This window comes from Heptranchias perlo, chromosome 30, assembly GCF_035084215.1.
Source record: "Heptranchias perlo isolate sHepPer1 chromosome 30, sHepPer1.hap1, whole genome shotgun sequence".
NCBI lineage: Eukaryota > Metazoa > Chordata > Chondrichthyes > Hexanchiformes > Hexanchidae > Heptranchias > Heptranchias perlo.
Genome location: NC_090354.1, coordinates 10883025 through 10903342, shown reverse-complemented (window position 1 = coordinate 10903342; position 20318 = coordinate 10883025). Strand labels below are relative to the sequence as shown.

Here is a 20318-nt window from a genome sequence, read left to right as displayed (position 1 = left end):
ATATCTTTCAATCTAATTTCTTCAACATCGATTATATTTAGTGGGACTTATTTGAAAAATTTCATATGATTACATTTTTAAAGTGTCCCTTTAGCTCTGCAAACTTCTCGTTCATTTAACATGAAAAATTTATGCCAATTAATGTTTCAGAGTTATGTGTAAGAGGAAAAATACTACATTAAAATCTGAAGAGCTCTTTGTTAAGACTGTTCATGGCGGTACCACCAACAACCTGCCAATTATTTTTTGTTAAATTAATTTCCAGCTGATTAATATTTTTGTTGCTTCGCCTGGGCTGCCGTTCTCAATTTGCAGGGGCTGGGCAGTCTGGAGCTATAAGTTCCTCTCACCTGCGGTCTTAGCCTCTTCACAAGGCTCCCTGTCACACTGGCAGATGTAGTAGACTCACTGTCATGCCTGTGATTGCAGCTGATTGGTCAATGGTGTACTGGAAAAACATTTTCTTTTCCTCACCTCCCTTCCCTCAATTTCGCCTTCAACTTGTGAAGGTTCTGACACATACTGGAGTATGGTTCTAATTGTCTACCCCACTAATGCTTCACCCAAGGGGCAACTCTTCATGTCTCAGTCAAGATAGTGGCTGTGTGAGGGCATTACAGCTGAGGCCAATCTTGTCCTCGTCCAACATCCATGGAGTGAGAAAGTTGGCTGGTTTATCTCCTTCTCCCAAGCCCAATTGTAGTTTACAGCTCAATTACACAGAATTTACAGCACAGAAATGGGCCACTTGGCCCAACTGGTCTATGCCAGTGTTTATGCTCCATAAGAGCCTCCTCCCATCCTCCTTCATCGAACCCTATCAGCATAACTTTCAATTCCTTTCTCCCTCATGTACTTATCTAATTTCCCCTTAAATGCATCTGTGCTATTCGCCTCAACTATTCCATGTGGAAGCAAGTTCTACATTCTAACCACTCTCTGGGTAAAGAGGTTTCTCCTGAATTCCTTATTGGATTTATTAGTGACTAGCTTCTTTTTATGACCCCTAGTTTTGGATTCCCCCACAAGTGGAAACATTTTTCTCTGCGTCTATCTTATCAAACCCCTTCATAATTTTCAAGACCTCTATCAGGTCACCCCTCAGCCTTCTCCTTTCTAGAGAAAAGAGCCTCAGCCTGATCAGCCTGGAGCTCTTTTTTTAGATCAGCAAACTCAGCATAGATCAGGATCTTCCCAGGTTCTCCCTGGTCTGTATGACTTAGTATCACACCGGCTAATGCATTTGCCAACTGAGTCATCAGAAGAAAGCTTTTAAGTAATGCTCACCACAGGAGTGAAAGTGCTGTTTATTCTGCATTTAAAAATGTCGGCAGTAAAGCACATTGTTCCATTAAATCACTTTATATTCTGAAGACTAGCTTTACCCTTTTTCTTTATAATGCTTATTTCTTTTTTTTTAATCCAACAGATATTATCCTGAACTTTCGTACCACTTATGTCAGTCAGTCAGGTCAAGTGGTATATGATGCTCGATCAATCTGCATCCATTACGGAACCACATGGTTTATTGTGGATCTAATAGCTGCATTGCCATTTGATCTTCTCTATGCCTTTAACATTACTGTGGTAAGTATGCATTTAACTCAGTTTTCCCTCTTAAAAGGGGCATGTCATTCTGTTGGGGAGCTCTGTGAGGGGAACTAAGATCTTTCTGAACGGATAAACTTGATGTGCAGGACGGCCTTCCTTATCTGTATCTATCTTTTACACACAACTCCTTTCAGATTTTTAGCCTCTTGGGGGGAGGGGGAGAGGAAGTGAAAAGGAGATAGAAAGCACTAACAATATTAAAGCAATGGGCAGAGTCCCCAGGAGCAGACACTATTGCTGCATAATATCGGTAATTTCACTGCCCACGCATACATAACTCAAAATGATGATTCACTTGTGAAATAACAGTCAATGTCTACTGTAGGCACTGCTCCAGAATTGATATCAAGACATGTTTGGGGTTGTACCATCCTGCACAAGCATATTAATAAAAGTGAGTTCCAATTGAGTGTGAGAGCATCATGATCAATTTGTGACTGCAGTAGTCCTGCTCCCAGAGCTCGTTCTCCCCAGTAAAAAATGCTCTGATTATTGAGTTTACTCTGAATTAAGAAATGCTCAATAATGTTTCTGGTTTCTCCAATTCCACTCACTTAAAGAATTCTTTAATCAAAACTGGTTTTGTCTAGTTCTTGTGAACTACCGGCAGTTTATACCCAATTGGATTACTTCAGTAATTAGATGACGGAACTGACTGTTATGAATCCAAGATCTGTTAGGCAGAGAAGTGTATAATTAACAAATTTTCAGTGTAATGATTCCATAACCGCCTAGTCGCAAATTAAACAGAGAAGCCTGTGTTGTTTCTCACATCCTCCCAGACCAGCAGCTATTTGACAAGCTTGTGTGTAGTAACAATAAATATGAATAAATAAAGACTTACATTTTTTAACATTAGACAGTAAAAATATAGTATCAAGTCAGTTAATGCTAGAAGCTGCTTTATGTCAGTCTACCCAGGTAGGATATCCACAAAGATGACGGAGGCCAGGATTTCATACTTAGGTGGAATCCTGGAGCATCTTCGGCTGACACCAGCTGAATTCTCTGGGTCGGGGTAATTGTCATATTTTAGATCGGCTCCTGGCAGAATTACCGCCTTCATTGGAGACCCTCTTGAATTTTTTTTTAATTGTGGCTCAATTTCACCTTTGTCTATGCAATTGATCATTTGCAAAGCCCTAAGCAGCCATTTCATTTTGAAATCCCTACCTGCCCCCCACTACCATAGTAATGATGGATGTCAGGAATATACAGGTGTCCTAGTGCTTAGTCTTTTGTGGTTTGCATTCCTCCCTGCCTCAATTGCAACTCCAGTATAATCTGTATTGTGTACGCTTGGAATGTGAAATGACAACTGTATTGTATGTTTTGCTGCAAATTTTATGAACAAAGTATATTTTTTGAAAAAAAAATCTTTGAATCCCTCCAATGAGTTTTCCAGCCCTCCCAAAGTACTGAATGGCCGTGGTGCATTAACCTCCTCATCCCCATTGACCTTTCCGCAGGATCACGCCATCCTCCTGCAACTCTTCTCCTCTGTTATCCAGCTCAGTGGGACTGATGTTGCTTGTTTCTGCTCTTACTTATCCGGTAATAGCCAGAGCGCCTCTTGCAACGGCTTCTATTCCCACCCACACTGTCACCTGGGAATTCCTCAAGAATTCATCCTTAGCCCCCTCCTGTTCCTCATCTTCATGCTGCCCCTTGGTGACATCATCTGCAGTCATGGAGTCAGTTTCCACATGTACACTGATGACGCACAGCTGCCCCTCGACCCCTCTCCACCACCTCTGTGCTATCAGACTGTTTGTTCAACATCCAGCATTGGATGAGCCATAATTTTCTCCAGCTCAACGTTTGAGAAGACCAAAGTCAAAATCATTGACGGCTGGCAAAAACTCTGTACCCTCACCCCTGTCTCAGGCTGAACCAAACTGTTCGCAACTTTGGTGTCCTGTTCAACTGCGAGCTGAGTTTGTGACCCCTATACTCTCCAGCACAAAAACCACCCATTTCCACCTCCACCCTGCCTCCACACCTACCTCAGCCCATCCGTCGCTGAAACTCTTATTCATGCTTTTGTCACGACTGGACTTGATTACTCTAATGCTCTACTGGCCAGCCTACTATCCTCCAACCTCCATAAAATTCAGCTCATCCTAAGCTCTACTGTCAGTATCATATCCCACAAGTCCTGCTGGCCCATCACCCCTGACCTGAATGATCTTTGGCATCCAGTCCCCAACTTCTTCAGATTTAAAATTCTCATCCTTTTTGTTTAAATCCTTCTATGGTCCCATGTCTCTCTATCTCTGTAACCTTCTCCAGCCATACAACCCCCTCAAACTCTCCATTCGCCTGACTTTAGCCGATTTTGCATCCCCCTCCCCACAGCCCATCATTGGTGCTTTCAGCCACCTAGGCCCCATGACCTTGAGTTCACTCCCTAAACCTATCCAATTCACCACTACCTCTCCTCCTTTAAGTCCCTCCTTAAAAATCCACCTCTTTGGCTAAGCTCTTGGTCATCCTTCCTAGTCTTTCCTTCTTTAGCTTTGTGTCTGTTTTTCCTTGAGTCTCTGTGAAGTGCCTTGGGGCGTTATAGGTGCTATATAAATGCAAGTTATTCAATTGTTTTTTTCTATGCCTCTGGCACTTGGCTTACACTTGATTCTCTGTGACTGCTTCCCTGCTAATTGTGACTGCTCTAAGGTCCAAGTGTGACCGAAGCTGACTTTTTGTCCCCTCCCTGATAAGTATTTCCAGCATTTTCTGTTTTTATTTCTTTGTCTCCTTTAATTTTTTAATGAAGTGAGTATTGACACCACTGAGTCAGTAAATTTGCACTGTGGAGGCGGGACGGGATTTACGGCAGGACTTACAGCAAACAGTCTATTTTTCAGCAAAGTCTATTTACTCAGCAAACAGAGTCTATTTAAACAGCGTATTACAGCAATTAGTCTATTTACTCAGCAAACAGAGACTATTTAAACAGAGTATGAACTACGGCAAACAGAACTCATAGCTGAAACCACAGCAAAGTCTCCTGATAAAAGCAGGATTATTTCTCCAGCAAAATGCAGTGAGTGGAGGATAGTTATGTGGGTAAGATCAATCCCGGTCGCTTACAGCAGTGTGGTCTCCAGGCATGATTAATGGGGGAATTAGCCAATCATCTCCATTCTGGCTGGGACTTGTGGTGTCACAACATGCAGCTATTTTTTTAATCCTTCAGCCATTGTTCTATTGTGGGACGGGCCTATTGTTGCTAAGATACTTTAGTGTGGGTCAAGAAGTCACACAAGGAGGACATCAACCTCATGGTGTTACTTCCAGTTTTGGGCGACCCTAATGGAGATGCAAAGTCCTGACCCCAGGGCAATTCAACTTTTCCTACCATGCCACAAGGACGTAAAGTGGGAGCAGGGGCTCATTTAAGCTATAGAAAACATTAAATGGTATAGACAAAGTAAATCCAGAATATCACTTTTAAACCAGGAGAATCATTCCAGAGAACAAAAGTTTAAATTAGTAAACTTAAAAAACCCATATTGGTAAGAACTTCTTTACTCAAAATGTAATAAATGCTTGGAATAAATTGCTAGGTAGAATAGTGGAGCCACAAACATTCAGGACATTTAAAATACAGTTGAATGCATTAAGGCAATAGAGGGATGAGCTCTGACAGACGGAATGGGCTTTTCGCATTCTCAGCTCTCATATTCTTGCAGCAGTCATTTTCAGTGATTACAACTACTTTAACTATCAGAAATAAACCACTTGACAATTGCATTGACTTTTCCCTACTCTACACAGACAGTGAAGTACAGAAAATGCCATCCACTGAAAGCACATGGCAGCAAGGTAAATTGGCTTTAAGAGTACTTGTAAAACAATTTACAAAATTCCAGAGTTTATTTTTAGGCACCAAAAAGCTAAAGGCCTATCAATGAGGCAATGGAAATGAGTTGAACATTATTAGAAAAGGCAAATCATCTGAACACCTAAAGATTGTTGAAAGCATGCCAATGGCTCACAGTGTATCACTGGATAAAAAACGCTTCAACAAATTTGGAATGCAGCACATCAATCTGCCAAAGGAGAATGATTCAGTGTTGGGAAATGAAGAATGGCCAAATGTTTCACCGTGTGGAATGACACCTCCTTTGACTCCTCTAATTCTGGTAAGTGTTACATTATTCTATCAAGACGTGTGTTACAATCTTGGCTATTATCATTACACATTGTACATAATATGCATTGCAACAATATACATCCAAATCCTTTGAGTAAAACATATTTAAATGTTTCTAGTCCATAATCAGATTCTTTTGTGTAACTCCAACCTTTTTTTTGCTGAATTTTGTGATGATCAGAGTAAGGGATGTTAGCTCTGGGAAATCAATCATTTTTCCATTTCATGCATTCACCTGTATCAAGCACTCCAAGGCTAGGTGTGGAATGGCTAGATACAATTGAAGTTCATCTACTCTTCCTCCACAGTGTGATTCATTCTCCACCTCCTTGTGCTGTATTCTAATTTGCCATTTTTCCCAGTCCCTAGATTAGCTATGTTATTGCCTCTCTGAATGGGATTCCCAAGTAGTGCTGAATTAGCTCTTGGACCCATTCCCACTAAGAACTGGGGTTGAGGCAGTTCAACCTCACTTGACATAAGACCCTTGCAGCCAACAGTCAGAGGAGGCTTTCAATCATCAGCCTGGGTTTGGTTCAGACCCAGGCCCCACAGGTGCAGCACCCGTTCCCAAATATTGAACACCTTTATCTTTGATGGCCAGAGTTCATGCAATCTTATTGTGATGTAGTCCTTCAATTTATGCAGAGTCCAGTTTGAATTAAACAACACACCCTTCCTTCTATCTTGACAGATAACTCGTCCACATCTACGTCTTTGGGATCTCTGACAAGGTTACCTGCCTAGCATGAAGAATCTGTTGTAGCTGAAAAAGGCATATTTGTAAAGGTGCAATGAATTCGTAGAGTGTGAAAGATAACCTTTTCTGGGAGCATATCCTCTATTGTGTAAACACAGATAACTGAGAATATTATCACTTGTAGGTGCTGTCCTTTCGTCTCTTCCATCATAATCCCAGGATATGCAAGATTAAAATCCTATCCCCATATTGTTAGACAATAGTTACAATTGAGGACACTGTATAATGTGGTTCAACCATAGCCAAAGGGGAACAAGTCCAATACAAAATGTCTTGCCGTATCCTGGAAACAGGTTATTGCTGCATGTAATCTTTCTTGTTGATGTGATGTACATGATCTTGAGATGTCCACAGCTCTATTCATTGCTGCACTGGGAAGCTACCAGTCAGCTGAAGGAAAATTTGGGGCATTATTTGGTGGCAGAGGCAGATGTGCAACTCTGCCCTAAGGATGACCCTGTGGAGAGTAACTTAATTGACGATTCTTCATCGGGGGCTCTTCAAACACTGATATCTGAATTCTGTAAATGGAAATGTAGCTGGTTTTATTGACATCAAATTATTATAGGATAATTTACCTCAAAGTAATAGTTTGTAATTGTTTACAGTTAATACTTTGAAATGTGATACTTATATTACACTTTAAAGAAACTGTTAATGTTTTAAAGAATTCATTGTTACTGTATTTTTTAGGTTAAATATTATGCAGTAAATATAACTTCATTTAACTCTTAAGGGTATATTTTCCTCAATTCTCCATCAACTTAAAAGTCTTATCTTATGGTTGGACCAACTTTTTCACTAACATCAGCAAAGAGAGGAAAATGTGCATCTTAACCCGACTTACAATCCAGATCTTGTTTTACTTGCTGCAGCTTTAGTTGTGTGTTGCTGGGAATAAAAGCTTTCTATTGACCACTTCTTTTTCCTGTGTCGTCTTTTTTCACTCACATTTTATACGAAAGTTGGACACAAACCAGAGTTTGGTAGCACAACCTGTGCTAAGTGATTATTGAAGAATTTCAGGAAACATCTGTTCCGTGGGGTCTTCTTTTATACTACAACTCACACCTTCACTGACATGTTAACACACCTTGTGGTTTGGATTATATCATTTCATAAGTGGAGATAAATCATAAATTTTCACATTCATTTTGCAAAGATACTTTTCCATATTATGTTCAGTTATGGTAGTGCTGGCAATATTTATGTTAAATAAAATTTTAGCATTCTGCAATATGTCCAAGAGTCGTTGGCTTTCTGTTGTATTTGCAATGGGAAACAAATTAAACAGTTATTTATTTTTACAATATCTTTTATGGAAAAAAGTCTTCCTTTTATAGATTGTGGTAATAATACCTGATCTGAATTCCATTGTGGGAGGAAGCCTGAAGTCATAAAATCCTGCAGTTCAAAGGTGATTGGATCTGTCTTCCTGATAATTGGCTAAATTGGTGAATTTTAAGACTGTGAAAACTCATTCAGCTCACGTAGACATGGGGTGAACAATGTGAACTGGAGGAAAACTGTTCTAAGTCTAAATTTCCCCATAAAGTTGAATTGATTGACTGATTGCATGATGACTTGGTGGTTAGAGATACCACCAAGAGCATTACTGAGCCATATAGATCAGAAGAACTTGGTTCAATTCCCATTCTGTGCTGAATTAGCTGGTGTCAGCTCAGGCAGTCTTTAGGACTTGTTAATCCCTGGGACAGGGAAGGAAAAAGTCAGCCAACGTTCATGCTCCTAATCAATATTGATTGACACCTGTTAGAAAGTGGACATTGGCATGAACAGGATCAGGCTTAAGTTGATAATTTCCACAGTTAATAGCCCACCAACATTCATTGTCTAAGTCCCATGTGAAGATGGACACGGTTGAGGTGCTGGAGGGTTGTCGGTCACATGACACCGTACCCCAGCAAGAGTTGCCACCTTCAGGAGAGAAGGGAGAATTTTTTTTGAAATCCAGTGTGGTGGAAATTGGGCATAGAATGTAACAGGTGAAAAGCTCTCCCACATATATATTTGTCTTAAAAGCAGGAGTTACAATATAAAATTATTCTGATTCACACAGAGGTAGCATGGAATATGTGTGTTGCAGTACACTGTACCCTGGATTAAACCTACAATTTCCCACAAGATGCCTTCTCTATCTCAGCCGTGTCATGGTGCCAATATTGCCAAGGTGCTTTCTCGAAGGAAGAAAGGGGCAAAAATGGAAACCGAATAATATGGGGGAGCTCTCGTTCATGACCTTGCAGCTTAAAAGAAACAGTAATGTAATCAGGAGCCCAGAATCAAGATGCTTACTCGACATCTGAGATCAGATGAGCTTTGGGGTGAGGAGATGAAAAAAAGGAAGGAAAGTATAAGGACATGAGAAGTCTATTGCTAGAAAATCTCATTCCTACCAGTAGCCTAATCTTCCCAATAGCGACCCACTATATTTTGAATGTCTGTAATATTTTTTCCTGCTGTACCTTGACTTAAAGAAATTCTTCCTACTATCTGTTTTAAATTTTTCACTATTTAAATTTATAGCCTTGCATCCTATTCACCTGCTTTACTCAAAATGCAAAATAGTTGATGGAAAGGAATGAATATATAATAACTTCAAGTGATGTCCTCTGTAGTCAATAAACAGCAATGGCATTTGGATATGGGGAACATTCTATGCAAACATTGGGGGAAGATATCCTTTGTGTTAAACAGCATTGCAAGCCTGTTTATAGAGAACAGGTTTGCATTAAAGCCAAAACAATAGTGAGAGATACACCAGAGCAGCAGGACAAGATGGTTCATGGTTATTAATCACAATGGAAGGGTGGCTGAGGCTTAGATATTGGGCTTACTTACGTCTTGTTGCGATGGGAAGATGATAAGATTGATACTTTGGAAACATGAACTGAAGGGACTTTTTCATCAAATCCATCTTGTGATTTTGTGCACAAAGGAACTCTTTCCCCACTTTTGATTTTTATGTTTTTGGCATCTGTGTTAAGGACACGCACTTGGACGTTTTAGTTTTAGAATCATTTAATTACTCAGAGTAAGTGCCTTGTATCAGTGTTGATATCACTTTAAATGCTGTCCAAAAAGACGACGCCAAACAAACAAAGTAACTGCAGTTGTTCTAATTTGTTTTCCAGACCTCCCTGGTTCACTTGTTGAAGACTGTGCGCCTGTTGCGGCTGCTGCGTTTGTTACAGAAGCTCGACCGGTACTCCCAGTACAGCGCTATGGTTCTCACACTTCTAATGTCAATGTTTGCACTGCTCGCTCACTGGATGGCCTGCATCTGGTACGTGATTGGCAGGAGGGAGATGGAAATGAATGATCCACACACGTGGGACATCGGTAAGACTAGACAAAGGTTCGAGTCACACAGATTCATCTTGGAACTTAACTGGCCCAAATATTTATTGGTTGGAAGTTAGGCCTATATTCATGATGCCATTATTCATGTTTCGATGTATTGAAGCACTGTGAATGCCTGTTTGGCTATCCCTTCTTGAATACTGGTCCCAGTTTAGTCTACTGCAGGAAGCTTCAGTAACATACTAGTAGATCGTTAGAGCCATTGCTCACTGTAAGTCTGAGGGCACTTTTTTTATATAAGAACAGGAGTGCTATGCCATGTTAAGTATAATGTATTATTTTCCTGCTAAGACGCAGTTGTATGTTACCTGCTATATACACTTTAAGGCCAAAAGGCCGAGTTGCTGTGCCTTCTTGAGTTCAATTAAAGGCTTCTAACAAGAGCCTGAGGTCAGAAGAACCCAACAGGGGAAAAAAAGTGCCTTTCTTTTATTAAAATAAAAATCGTGACACAGAAATTTTCTCGTGTGGCTCAGATTTAAAATAACACCAGATAGAAAATCTAGGCTCATATGACTTACTACTCAATACCAAGGCCTTGTGCAGTCAACACAACCTCACCCCGTGCTGACTATTTTTTTTCAATTATCTATTTCAGTGAGGTTTTGTAGACTTGCTAAGGGTTAAAGTCCTAACTCTGAGAAAGCAATAAAATGGCAAAGATCCAAGTGTAGTGTTAAACCTATTCAGAGTCATAGGACACTGCCAAGACTGATTGCTACAGTCTATCACCTCCAACAATCAAATTTCAAATCGGAAAAATGAAAATTAATTGGGTGCGGCTTGTACATAAAAGGCAGAAGCAATAAATCAGGCCAAGATGTTCCTTCTAACAACGAGTGTACAATTATGCCATTATACCATATTGTGGCAAGCATCAGCATTCTGTTTAACACCATTCTGTTTAACACCATTAAAATTTCATTAAACTGAATTGAAAACATGAACTATATTTGCTTAGCTGTGTCATCACTACCCATTGAATTACAGGAAATGTTGGCACACTACATCCAGAGTTACTGAAGCATGTTACACCCAATAATTCTCATTGTTTGATTTTTGAAGGACCATATTCTACACTTCTGAGTGTTATTGAAATATGTCTACTTCTGACAGCGGATACATATGCATGGGTCTCATCTACAGCTTTGTGTCGTGAACATGCAATTTCTAACAGTGTAACTGTTATTGGATGAGAAGTTTACCGACTGGAAATAATTCATTGCACACAAAGCTGTCTTTTTTTTTAAAATTACGATCAATTTTTTGTGATAAATGAAAACTCACCCAGTTACTCCAAAGAGTCGTTAATTGGGCCTCTGCAGCGATTCTAAAGATACATCTATTTATTTCAAAGTTTTACTGATGTCAGCTTTTTATTTCCAGATAATGTGATTGGGTGTCACAGAATGGAGCTGCCAAAATAAGGAACGTGTGACATACACAGCAAATTTAATATATTATAGATTGCATCCAGGTCACATCCATTACAATCCAGATGTCTCACTGAAAAACTTCCCTCTGTTTCTACCTTATACCCACTACAACTAAAGCTATGCTTACATTCACCACTTCCAGACATAATTTCTCCAGTGACATTCTTGCTGCCCCACCCAGTTCTACCCTCCACAAACACAACTTGTCTAAAATCCCTGCTGCCTGTATCTTAACCCTACAGGTGCCTGACTGCAAAGTTTCAAAAGTATTAAAAAAGGAAAGAAAGGCACACTGTTTTTATTTATGACTTGGAGCTGGTGATTTACAACCATTTCCCAATCGGCAAACTTCCCTCATTAAGCAGCAAACAATTTCTGATCTTGGGACCATTAAGATGACTTCTCCACCAGAGTACCTGACCAGTGGCCTTAAAGGGACTGGCCAGTTTAGCATCTAGCCAGACCCCAAGCTACCCGTGAGCAACACCACATCAGATCAGCTAGTTTTATATAGATTCTTATATTAAAAAAACTAGTAGATCTCCCGTGCTCGTGGAAAGTCAGGACAAAGCGACTTTCCTTCATAGTGCGTTAATGATGCTGTAGCTAAAGGTATCAGAATGTGCAGCTTCTGAAGCTCCAACTAGTGGTAGGAGTGTGCAGCTCTCGGACTTTTTTCTCAATTCATTCTCGGGATGTGGGCGTCGCTGACAAGGCCGGCATTTATTGCCTATCCCTAGTTGTCCTGAACTTGCTCGCCCGCTTCAGAGGGCAGTTAAGTGTCAGCCACTTTGGTGTGGAACTGGAGTCGCATAAATGCCAAGCCGGGTAAAGGGCGGCAGGTTTCCTTCCCCAAAGGACACGAATGAATCAGTTGGGTTTTTGCAACAATCCACTTTTTATTGATAACCAGCTTTTTATTTCCAGATAATGTGTTAGTGTGTCACAGAATGGAGCTGCCGAATAAAGAACGTGCGACATACACAGCAAATTTAATATATTATAGATTGCATCCAGGTCACATCCATTACAATCCAGATGTCTCACTGAAAAACTTCCTTCTGTTTCTATCTTATACCCACTACAACTAAAGCTGTCCTCCAGACTTAATTTCTCCAGAGCCACCCTTGCTGCCCTTCACCTAGTTCTACCCTCCACAAATTCCAACTTGTCTAAGATCCCTGCTGCCTGTATTGTATCCCTACAAGGAGAATTTGAATAATGGCCTTAAAAGGACAGGTCACATTAAGCATAACTCCATCTTAGCAGCTAAACATCACAAAGGTATTTCAGACTACTGTGAAAAACGTCATAGGAGATCAGCTGGTTTATTCTCAAAACCTCTGCTACTGCTTCCACTTTTTCTCCTTCCCGCCCCCCCCAGGATTACTTCCAGCAATAAATTCAAGGCACCCTTTAGAGCTCAGCAGGTTTATCCATGGAACCTGCTGTCATATGAGTGGTTGAAGCAGATAGCTTTGACGCATTTAAGGGGCGGCTTGATGCAGACATGAAGGAGATAGGGTGATATGATGGAAGGGTGGGAAGAAGTAATTAGAGTGGGAGGAGGCTCCTATAGAGTATAAACACTGGCATAGACCTGTTGGGCCAAATGGCTCATTTCTGCGTTTGAGATTCTATGTAACTCTGAGTATCTGAACTGTATAAACTAGGATTGCCCCATGTTCATTCCCTGGTCTTAACTGAGTTAGCCAATCTCAGTCAGGGCTTCAGTGCCCCTGGTTTCATGTTTCCACTTTTGGATGACTACCCGGTGATCCATGTTGGAAGTATGTATGTGTGGGTGTCACTGGAGGTCGGGATCGGGCTTGACTGTATTGCCTCCTCAGATGAATAGCATTTTGCCATTCTCTGTCAAAGTCCACATATAAGGGGAGAGACTGAAGAACTTTTTTGCTGTAGCATTCCTCTTATTGTTTTCGTAATAACTGTAACAACTTAGGTTTCCTCTACACCTCTTTACTCATGTTCATAGTAAAAAGGCAGCTTTCATAAACACACGTATCCTGCTATGAATTGAAAATTGTAACCTTAGCATGTCATGAATGGGATAGCATGCCGCCCAGTTAATGATTATGCTTTTACCACAGTATGATGCACCAGAGATTATGTTCTCCTACCTGCTTCAAAAGATGAAAAATACCACACTGTTAGACCATCAGATTCAGGCTAAAAATAATAGATGCATTTATTTACAAGAAACACAGTTACACAGATGCAGGCAAACACAGCAGGAAACTAACAGTACAATATTTGACTTACAACATTAGCTCTTTCAAAACAATAAAAAGCATGAAATCTTTAGAAATTCATTTCAACAACTCTTGACATCTCATCATGGAAACAGGTAATCAAAGCAGGAAATAGAAAATGCTAGGGCTATAGTCTAGATATTTTTATTTGATTTGGAGGAACAACTTCTCCAAACAACAAACAGATTCTTTACCAATGCAATTATTTGTATTTCTCAAGTAGAACATTTTATTCTTAGAAACCTCCCTGATCTGCATATGCATACAGCCCACTTTTAAGTCATTTTGGACAGTGAATCTGCAAAGTACCCACACCAACGTTTTGTATCCTTCCCTTTTCCTCAGCTCTACCCATGGTGATTCCACCTGCTATATTCTGGTATATTTCACTCGCAATCTTTCCCAGGCTACAGCCAGGTGCCTGTAACTGTTGCACATCAAACCTTTCCAGTTCGATTTGTGCTTCCAGTTTCCCTATTTTATGTGTAGTACTTCTAGCACTGGTAGAAAGCTTTCCCAACCCTTAGCATTAACATCCATTACTTTACTAACTTGCTTCACCTAAGTTGGTTCCTTTCATAAAATAATTGCCAATGTAGTTGGGGCATCTTATGGCTGATGAAATGTAATTTAAAATGAACATTTGTATGAATTTAATTTTGATTTTGTATTTTTTTAACCCTGCTGCTGTACTGTATGCATGTATGTAGGTGTGTCTAATTTTCTGGTAGTTTAAGTGAGGGTCCTGCCTGAACAGGGTTTTGTACATTTAAACACTTAGGACTTCTGATTGTCCTTTCCTCAGGGTGGCTGAATGAGCTGGGTAAACGGTTAGAGACTCCGTATACAAACAACTCGGTGGGTGGCCCATCCATCAGAAGCGCCTATATTGCTGCCCTCTACTTCACCCTGAGCAGTCTTACCAGCGTTGGCTTTGGAAATGTTTCTGCAAACACAGACGCAGAGAAGATTTTTTCAATTTGCACGATGCTTATAGGGGGTAAGTAACTTAGTCCAATCACTTAAACCATGTTCTACTCCATTATAAAACAGCGGGCAGGAAAATACCAGCTGGTCCATGAAGCCAGCCCCACATGATAGCTGAAATGGCACGGCTGGATTCTTCCTTCCCTAACCCGCCCGCACCCCCCCTCCGCCATATAAAGAGCCAAAATTAAAAGTCGAAGGCAAAGAAACACAGAAAAATCCAGGGCCAATAAAGGGGGAAAAAACTCTGGAAAATTCGTCTCTGAACCCCTCAGGTGATCGAAACCAGTCCAGGAGATCACATGCAACATGTGTTCTTTATTTGTTAGTGCACTTATTTTCCATATGATACGAACTCTGCCCAAGTCAAGAAGCGATCCAGCTCCCTCTTGAAGGCTTGCAGAGAGTCAACACCCATGGCACCAGCCAGAATAGGATCATCAAGGTGAAGTGTCTTGCAAGTCATTTTACTTTGTTTGTAAAGAGCAGGCAGGATCTGTCCTGTAATCAAGAGTTTAATGAGCTCATCTTCTCACCAGTTATGCCTGTTGCTACTACTATATTATTTTCAATGAAAGTTTTCATTTAAAACAAACTATGGTAAGAATGTTTTGAAGAAGCTATAAAGCAGCAGGTGCCTTGTCTGCTGCAGGGGAGCCTGTTGTAGCAGCTGTAATGGCAATATGTCAGCAGCAGAGCTTCCCAAGCAGGCTGTTTTTGCAGCTCAGCAGCCTGAAGATGGCCTCTCACCTTCAACCCTCCATAAACTTGAGCTTGTCCAAAGCTCTGCTGCCCATATCCTAAATCGCACCAAGTCCTGTTCACCTATAATCCCTGTGCTCGTTGACCTATATTGGGTCCCAGTCTAACAACGCCTCAGTTGTAAAATTCTCATCTTCGTGTTCAAGTCCCACCATGGGCTCATCCCTCCCTATCTCTGTAACATCCTGCAGTTCTACAACCCTCTGAGAACTCAGCGTTCCTCCAACTCTGGCCTCTTGTGCGTCTCCCACTTCCTTTGCCCACCATTGCCATCGTGCCTTCAGCCGTCTAGGCCCTAATACACTGGAAATCCCTCCCTAAACCTCTCTGTCTCCTTTAAGACCCTCCTTAAAACCTACCTCTTTGACCAAGCTTTTAGTCATCCATCCTAATTTCTCCTTCTTTGGCTCGATGTCAATTTATGTCTGATTCTGCTCCTGTGAAGTGCCTTGCGATGTTTTATTACATTAAAGGTGCTATATAATTGCAAGTTGTTGTCGTTGTGGATGTCTTGTTGACATGGTAAGTCATTGAATAATTTATATAGTATTCAAGACAGGCAAAAACCCAAAAAACTCTACACTTTCTGACTGGAACCATTGTTAATTTTAGCAAAGCACAGGCCAACATAGTGACCATAATAGCTGACTATCATCTTCTAAAATTCTATAGATTATGGAACAGTTCCTGCAGATTGGAGAGTGGCAAATGTAACCCCACTATTTAATTCAGGAGGGAGGGAGAAAACAGCAAGCAGTTAGGAAGGCAAATAGTATGTTGGCCCACATTGCAAGAGGATTTGAGTACAGGAGCAAGGATGTCTTATTGCAGTTATACAGGGCCTTGGTGAGACCACACCTGGAGTATTGTGTGCAGTTTTGGTCTCCTTACCTAAGAAAGGATACACTTGCCATAGAGGGAATGCAGCAAAGGTTCACCAGATTGATTCCTGGGATGGCAGGACTGTCGTATGAGAGATTGGGTCAACTAGACCTGTATTCACTGGAGTTTAGAAGAATGAGAGGTGATCTCATTGAAACATATAAAATTCTAACAGGACTAGACAGACTGGATGCAGGGAGGATGTTTCCCCTGGCTGTGGGGGGGGGGGCAGAATGAGGGGTCACAGTCTCAGGATATGGGGTAGGACACTTAGGACTGAGATGAGGAGAAATTTCTTCGCTCAGAGGGTGGTGAACCTGTGGGATTCTCTACCACAGAAGGCTGTGGAGGCCAAGTCACTGAATATATTTAAGAAGGAGCTAGATAGATTTCTAGACACAAAAGGCATCAAGGGGTATGGGGAGAGTGCGGGAATATGGTATTGAGATAGAGGATCAGCCATGATCATATTGAATGGCGGAGCAGGCTCGAAGGGCCGAATGGCCTACTCTTGCTCCTATTTTCTATTTTTCTATCACATCAATTGGGTACATAACTTATTGAGCTTTCTGTTGAATCTAACAGCTCATGAAAATGTTGGGGAAAAGAACAGTTAAATAATTATAAAATGAATTTTCTTTTAAAGCACTAATAAGAAAGCCAGATTTTAACTTCCCTTCCTTTCACAGTTCTGTCTGTTCCATCTTCCTTTCCAGCTCTGATGCATGCTGTTGTTTTTGGGAATGTTACTGCCATTATCCAGCGCATGTACTCCAGGCGTTCACTCTACCACACGCGAATGAAGGACCTGAAAGACTTTATTCGAGTTCACCACCTTCCCCAGCAGCTCAAACAGCGAATGCTCGAATATTTCCAGACAACATGGTCAGTGAATAATGGGATCGATGCCAACGAGGTAGAATATCCTGGACTCCTGCTCTTACATTAATCTAGTTTTATTTATGAACCTTTGTTTCATCCAAAAGTCTGTTTGTCACATGAGTGGAAAAAATTCAACACACCGAATAACCGAAGTGCCCTGTTCACCAGTCTTGGTAACGGTCTATATGATTCAAGTAGAGAATTCCAGTCTACCATTCCCATTATATCTAAATTCCCATCTAAGTACAGCATTCCAGTGTATTATTTCCATTCACACCATATATAGGGAGGGGGAAAGCACCTGAGGAGAGGGAAGCATTTGCAACATCAGCTAGCATGGGGGTCAGGAACGGAAGCTGAGTTTTCTGCATTTTAATAGGAATGGTGTCAAGGGAGCACAAGATGGGTCTTATGGATGAGATGGGCTCAGAGAGGTTATGGAGGAGATGAGCGAGAAACTAGGGAGAGATAAGGGTTTAAGGCTTAGGGCAGGGGAGAGCCTAGGGGGATGTTTGACTTAGAAGGCGAATCTTCAAAGGCAGCTGTACAGATAGTCTTAATCGTAGTAATAATGAAGTCCATGAACTCCTTGGACTTGTTGCTGGAGGTAAGGGTGGGAGGAGTAGGTGAGAGGGGTTTAAAGAGATGGTCTGTAGTGAAGAAGTCGGGTTATCTTTGCTTTCCATGATGATCCTGGAGTAGTGAGGCCCAATAGCACTTATTGTGGTCCAGCCAGATCTGGTGATCGATGGCTAGTACTTGAATTCAGACTAGTCCTATCTACTGCACTATTACTTGGACTCAAGCTAGCACTATCTACTATACTAGTACTTGAATTCAGACTAGTGCTACCTACTCCACTAGTACATCTCATTTTGTCACACTGTAATTGTGGCGACTGAGAGAGAAAGAAGAAGATATTGAAGGATCTTCTGAGTAATGAGGAGTTCAGTACAAGTTAGTTGTTAACTCATTTCCACTGAGAAATGGACTAACCTCTTGAAACACATTTGATTTGTGATCCTCGGCAGAAGGAGAAGACCTTTGTCTAGACTGGATTCAAATTTAGATCTCTGAAATTAGAGGGAGTTAATGTAATACATTGTATCACTCACTGTCTTCACTCTGTATTGATTGTTTTACTGTTATAATATGGGGATGTGGCAAGTAAAATTCCATCTTAATGGAGATTATTTTAAAGAAAGTCTTGTTCTTGGTATGACTAAACTCTAATTGAAAGCTATCTAAACCATTTAGCATTTTAAAATCCATTAAGTACTTCTTTGATAATGTGGATAAGATATACTCATTGTCTAATTCCCCAAGGCCATGCACCAACTCTCGCTAATAGGGCAGGCAGTCAATCTGCTCCCTCCCCTCCACTGATGAAGTTTTGAACCAGCCACTGGGAGATGCCCATGCAGCAGCATGTGGACTCCACCTAATACTTCTCCAGAGGTGTGTGGCTGAGATTGGGAACTCTGTGGGAATTATAAGCATAAACCTGTATCAATTTACTCTGAGATGTTGCATGTTGGTGGTCTAAGCTGGGCACTGCAATTTAAAGTCTGTGCGGGTTCTTTGCGTATCCTACTCCAGTACAATGTTATACTTGTTAGCCTGCTAAAGAATAAAGGCAATTAGTGCATTAGGACTATTACCTTCTTTGTATCTTCACTGGTATCAAATGTTTGAGGTCTGCGAAAGGCACCTGATGTCTTTGATAGAAATGGTTAAATCGGAACATATCCACAAACGATCTGTTAACTTCATATTATGCTGTACGTTTTCACTACTGAGAATGTGCATTGACTTCTGTCCGGAAGCACATCCTGGGATGTAAGTTCAAATCTTCCCTTTATGTTCTGCAGCTTTTACGAGATTTCCCAGATGAGCTACGTGCCGACATTGCCATGCACCTCAACAAGGAGATTCTGCAGTTACCCCTCTTTACATCGGCCAGTCGTGGATGCCTGAGATCACTGTCCCTCCATATCAAAACCTCCTTCTGTGCCCCAGGAGAGTACCTCATCAGACAGGGTGATGCTCTGCAGGCAAACTATTTTGTGTGTTCAGGCTCAATGGAAGTTCTGAAAGACAACATGGTATTGGCAATTCTCGGTAAGAGCTTAACATCATTTGAACTTAGCTTGGCGTAGGTGGCTGTCTTTTTCACGTTACATTTTGGCATCTTCTTCAGTTGGATGTGGTCATACACACTTATATAGAACAAACACAATTTCCATTCATTTGTGTGACCCAGTTTCAGCTTATTAAGCTCAAGTGTTTTTCAGTGCGCAGATCAGTTTTGCATTTCTCAGTATGTCAGCTTTAAGCAACCTCAGCAAACCATTACTTAGATCAGTCTGGCATACATCTCATTTTGGGCAGACACTCAGTGTTTTACACTTGGTGTGCATGCTTGTAAGTAAAAATCAGCAGGGTTTTAAACTTCACCCACTACAATAAGGATAAGCCATCACAGCTCAGTTTTAGTGGTCCCACTTTGATTCCAGTTTCAACCTGATCCTCTGATGCTGGGGGTGGCACTGCGGGAGGCAAAGATGGTAACCAGGAGTGATATTGGGGGAAAGTGATCTATCTTCCTGCATTAAATTGTAAACTTTAATGGATCTAGTTTTGTAAAATCGGGAATTCCCGCCCACAAATTGAATCATAAAATGTTACGGCACAGAAACTGCCCATTTGGCCCTCCAAGTCTGTGCTGGTAATCTTCTCCACATGAGCTGCCTAGTCTAATCCAACTCTTGTGCTCACTCCCTATTTCCTTTAATATTTGCTTTTTCAAGCAACTACCTAATTTTCATTTGAAAAGTGGTCTTGAGATGTTCAAGTTTAAAGGTGACATACAGAATTGGGTCCTTAATCAAAGTATGACGAAATGGGGGAAGAAGATTGATTCTCTGAACTGAGGGAAAGAGGGGAAAGAGTCTCTGTGATTGAGAGAAGAGTGTCTCTGATAACTGAGGGGTTGGCAGAGGTGTAATTGAAGGGACACGGTGGGATACTTTAATGTTTTAGAGGTAAGCATGTTACTCTCCTACTCTTGATTCTGTCACTACCCCTCCCACTGTCGATTTCCCCCCCCTGCTGTCGATTTCCCCCCCCCCCGCTGTCGATTTTCCCCTCCCGCTGTCGATTTCCCCCCCCCCCCACCGCTG

At 41.2% G+C, this 20318-nt stretch overlaps 1 protein-coding gene across 1 annotated transcript in view; it reads left to right on the top strand.

Annotated features, from left to right (window-relative positions):
- Positions 1 to 20318, top strand: part of kcnh4b (potassium voltage-gated channel, subfamily H (eag-related), member 4b) — a 115369-nt gene that overhangs the window by 59983 nt on the left and 35068 nt on the right. Inside the window, exons 6-10 of the mRNA XM_067969223.1 lie at positions 1430 to 1587; positions 9686 to 9893; positions 14429 to 14623; positions 16971 to 17170; positions 19008 to 19257. Coding sequence (XP_067825324.1) covers positions 1430 to 1587; positions 9686 to 9893; positions 14429 to 14623; positions 16971 to 17170; positions 19008 to 19257 — 1011 coding nt within the window. The remainder of the gene's footprint in view (positions 1 to 1429; positions 1588 to 9685; positions 9894 to 14428; positions 14624 to 16970; positions 17171 to 19007; positions 19258 to 20318) is intronic.